General features: G+C 38.5%; 1 protein-coding gene across 2 annotated transcripts; it reads right to left on the bottom strand.

Annotated features, from left to right (window-relative positions):
- Positions 1-436: 436 nt before the first annotated feature.
- LOC123750641 (uncharacterized) lies at positions 437-4,074 on the bottom strand. Of its 2 annotated transcripts, none has more exons than XM_069337885.1 (5): positions 3,949-4,074; positions 1,260-1,595; positions 995-1,169; positions 809-914; positions 437-722 (listed from the first exon to the last, which is right to left on the bottom strand). In XM_069337885.1, the coding sequence occupies exons 1-5, from the start codon at positions 4,057-4,059 to the stop codon at positions 569-571; spliced, it is 882 nt and encodes a 293-aa protein (XP_069193986.1). In that variant the 5' UTR covers positions 4,060-4,074; the 3' UTR covers positions 437-568. The 2 variants fall into 2 exon arrangements, with proteins under 2 accessions (XP_069193986.1, XP_069193987.1); XM_069337886.1 differs by having other exon boundaries at positions 3,964-4,074.
- Between the last annotated feature and the right edge of the window lie 771 nt (positions 4,075-4,845).

Below are 4,845 nucleotides of genomic sequence, written 5' to 3'. Positions count from 1 at the left end.
CAGAACGGTTCTGATAAGGGTTGATACTGGGAGTAAGAGGGAAGTTTAAGCCCATAGTTTACCCATTCACATACAGTGTGACCATGACTACTGCTACCCCTCCTGCCTGTCAAGGAAGGAGGCGATTGGCGCTTTTCTTTTATTGCCTGATAGGGGTTAAAGTTAAATGAACGCGTTTGGGGAAGACTTCCACCGCTCTAAACAGCCTAGTGAGAACAGGTTGTCTTACAGTCTGTTCAGCGCTATCTCCCGACTTCTAGCTGGTAGGGGTCGGCAGCCTATCAGAACTTACGCTATCTAACCAGACTGACGAAAAACTGTTAAGGTGTCAACATTGACACATTATCCCCTTTGCCGCCGCCGCCCCTCACTCTTTTCTATACCACATTTGTAAGATAGGCGGTGTTTACAAACTTCAGAGAAATAAAACAGATAATGCGTTTATAGCACTTATATTACTACACAATAGAATCTTATTCTCTTTAGAATTAATTTGTATCAATCGATAGAGTTTGAAGTTTAAACTATCGATTATAATATTACAATAATGATAACTTATGGGGAACAACTATTGAGCGTAGAAGCGTTTAGCCTCACAGATGACGCGCCTCAGGTGGAAACAGGAGGAGTCGTGCCAAGTGACACCATCGTTATACTGGTTGTTTAACACCGCCAGACAGTCCTCGTTGCCTTCATCGTTGTCTGGCTGTGGCAGTCCTCGCCTGGGGAAGACAAGTGGTTCTCAAGGCCATGATCAAACCAAGTCTACACCAATAGTTTTGTTTACGGTCAACAAACCAGTTCTCACCTGCCGGTGCTAGACCAGTTAGAGTAGGAAGAGGAAGTGCCAGATAACCACGACCAAGACCTCGAGTTACGTTTGTTGCCGCTCGTCCAGATGTCGCTGATGTAGTCTGAAATTATACCATTTTCATTACGTCTAAGTTAGTCACTCAAGGCCTAGTTAAACACCCAGACCAGCTTTTCAACTTACGTGCAATCATATAGTTGGAAATTAACTCTTGCTTCCTGTTACTTTCAATACTGACGGCCTGGAAACCGTTGCCAAGCCCAGAGCAGTAATAGGTTGCTTGGTCCCAGGTGTAGAGTCGACCAGAGTCGTGACACCATGAGAAGTGGTATGCTCTGCCGTCCACTACCTCGTCAACCTGACAAGTTACAATACAAATTATGTGAAGTCTCATTTTAATTACCAATTAACCTTAAATACGTCCATGTAAAAGGAAAATAAAACTTACCAGGGGTTTAGCAGCATGGTTGCATAAAGATGAAGTTGGACGGAAGGTAAAGGGAGTCAATAGTGGAGATACTTGTTGAGGAATAAAGACCTGAGGCTGGCTTGGCAGTTGTGGCTGAACAAACACAGGTTGTTGGGCTGGTAGTTGTGGGAAGGGTTGCTGGGGTTGAGGAGGTTGGGTGGGGCCGCCTTCAGGTACCAAGAGGTTTCCACTTGAGGTAACGAACGGCCTGTCAGTGGCTCCCAAGATAGCGGGAGCAGCGTTGTTATTAACGAAGTATTGGGCCCAGGATGGCATCACTGCCGCCGCCATCACCAGAAATATTATGGCAGCCATCTGTAATGAGTATTTATTAAATCTATATAAATAAAAATGGAAATGATCGTTTGTTCAAAACTACTAACTAATGTCCGAAATTTCTTCACCAATGGCTTTGAAATTCTCACGAAACTATCTATTTGCATCCGAACAGTTTTTATACACAAATATCAAATCCTACCGTAAAAAGTTTTGAAGAGACTTTCAAGAGGGAAATCTTCAAAACCTCTTTACCAATTACTTTTAAATTTTGATAGTTGCATTTTAATAGGCGTGCGTTTATATATCAACTGCCCGAAACGCTTTGCGTAATAGTGGCTTTAGGCATTGTATGTACTAGCTCTTATCTATAAAGCCAACAAACTTTGTAAAATCTCTATGTATGTACCTTTGCCTAAATAAAAATTATTATTATTATTATTATATAGATAGTACATCTATGACTGGTAAAAACTTTTTTAAACAGCACCATCTGTCTCACAAGTGGTCCACAAGTTCAACTAATTATGATACAATTCCATTTCAATGTTTGCAATTGCATTGATGAATTGAATTTTTAGAGTATTTTTATTCTATTATTTTGTATGACATTGCATTGAAAGAGCAGCGTTTACCATACCGTTGATTTTGGTTTATTTTCTCATTGTTTATCGTTTTTAAACTTTTTCACCGATAGGAACATCAGATCATTTGGGAATGCATCGGGCGAGGGAGTGGGGGAATGGGGGGAAAGAAGAGGAACAGGAGTGGGGGGAAGTAAGAGGGGGACAGGATGAGGGGATGGTGGAGCGAGGGAATAGTGGGAAGGACAAGGATGAGAGGACAGGGGAGGTGGTAATAGTGGGAGAGGACTGGGAGACAGGAAAGTTACCGTGGCTTAGAAACTCACAAGAGTTTCAGAGCCACAACGTGTGGCCGGGAATAGTTATTAATACAAACGCAAGTCATTTCAATTTAGGGTGTGAAGTGGAAGTTTAGTGGGAACGAGAAGTTTAGCATGTAAAACTATCGTTAAGTTGCAAGTATAAAAAACCTTGGAAGTTAAATAATTTTGCAAGACTAGCAATGTATATGCTACCGTTAAGTTTAATAGGTATATTTTAGACAAGATGTTAATTGTGAAGTTGCACAAATAATGTATTTCTTGACAATACCTATCCAATGTTTAAAGTAATAACTTTTTATCGAAGGCTAATGTAAACGGCGAGTCAGCTATTTCATCAAGAAGTTTTCATTGACAGGTTCAGCACTATTACCAGTACAATAAGCAACGTTACACACCTGGTCTCCGGTATGTTAAATTACAAGAGCACGTTTAAGGCAGAGTATACCTCACGGGAGGCGAGTTGTGATCCCACCGGCACGACCACCGGAAAATTATTGTATGAAAAGTGAATGGAAGGCAAGGTGTTGACAGATTAGGTCTGTTCTTTATGCACAATTTAATAAATTTTGAGCGTTTCGTCAAGTATTAAGCAAGGATTCACAAGTGTTTTTTTAATAGAAAGTAAGGGATGCAAGGGAGAAATTGGTTTACGTAATATAGTAGAGTCAATAAAATTTGTGTAGGCTGGTATCTAGTGAAGATAAGGGTAGTTATCTTTTACGAGAGCCATGAGGAATAGATAATTTTAGCCAAGTCATTCCTATAGTTTAAATTTAATGTAATTTAGATACAAGGTTTAACCGAAATCAGTAGGAACAGGAATGGTATACCTGAAGGTGCTACATTAAATTACAAATGTATTAAGTTTTTCCTTGCAATACCCGTTACTCAAACTAGTCTGCAACTTAGGACGCCTCTCCGAACTAAGAAGAGTAAGGTTTTAACTGCTCTAGTGAAGACTAGTTTGGAACGTAATGACTGAACAAAGTTATTAATAAAACCTTGTTATGGATAGTTAGGAGTTTCATTTGCAAATAACAATTATAGTAGCTTCCAAGTGAAATGCATGAATTTCATTAAGTGAACAGTATCCAAACCACTTCTCCACAAGTAATCTCAAAGAGCAAGGAAAGTTTAGCGCTATATCGGAACCGAAATATAACTAAAAATTTTAGAAAAACTTAAACACTAAATATCAATTTAATTTTATTCAGTTTGGAGCAGTTTGGCAGGATATGAATTTAGGTTATTATCCACGTAGTTACCTACATCTATAAGATGCCATGGATTTGTTTAGTAATGTTATACGAATTAAGTGCATAATCTAGTCAATTGACAAAGACTTGACTTTGTCAGGACGTCACCTGTGTGGATGTGATGATAACCTAGAAAACAGTTCTTACAAAGATTATGAAACATTTAACTATACAACGTCTACCATAGTACTTAATTATTACCTAAAGAATATTACTAATAATACTTAACATAATAACACAAAACCTCACTATAATAGGGCGTCTTACTGTGGAGGTGAGGAGGTAACTGACACACCTCGGCGCCAACTCCCACTTTTATACTCACCACACTGCTTCTCATTGGTTAATAAAGTCTGCAGCAACAGTTCCTTCCTGGCTTGTAATTGGCTACTCCTCAACAGGGGTCCAAGATGCTAGTTACTCTTGACGCTACGACCATAACATGCAAGTGGCCAGATGCCGCCGCCAGAAGTGGCCATTGACAATATCAACAATGCAGGCAAGGGCCACTTAACCCCATAACTAACCGAACATTACTTGACCTCCTTCACTGTTATGTTTATTTTGTTTATTTATTGTTTAAAAATTTATTATTTATCGTCATTTACCTTATTGTTATTTACAACATAGAGATGCAGAAGAGAGGGATGAGAGGAAGACTTGCGCTCCCAAGACAGACACTCACAGTATATTTAGCACTAATGTAAAAACTTTTACTTGTACTAAAATGCTTATAAAAGGTTCCCATACCAAGGAGAAATAATAAGTTTACAGTTGTAAAGTTCCTTTAGTAGTGTGAACTATATTGATGATGAATTATCAGTTCAAATATTATTATAATATAAGAGGGGAAGGACTCCTTTATCCATCATCTCTGCTGATCCCCCAGATATGTCACCCCCATGTTTTTTCTTTTTATTTTGTAAACACAAATACTACATAATAGAAAAGCATGAACATCATCATTCACATTTATAAGGCAAGATGTGGGAACCGACCTGTGAGATTTATATTTATTTAATTTATATGAATTTATATTTACGTTAATTTATATACTTCGATAGCAATTTGTATAATGATAAGTGGACTGTATTTCTGCAATAATCTCATAATCTCACAAATCGAT

This window comes from Procambarus clarkii, chromosome 38 (assembly GCF_040958095.1).
Source record: "Procambarus clarkii isolate CNS0578487 chromosome 38, FALCON_Pclarkii_2.0, whole genome shotgun sequence".
In the NCBI taxonomy this organism is placed as follows: domain Eukaryota; kingdom Metazoa; phylum Arthropoda; class Malacostraca; order Decapoda; family Cambaridae; genus Procambarus; species Procambarus clarkii.
This window is presented reverse-complemented; position numbering and strand designations above follow the sequence as displayed.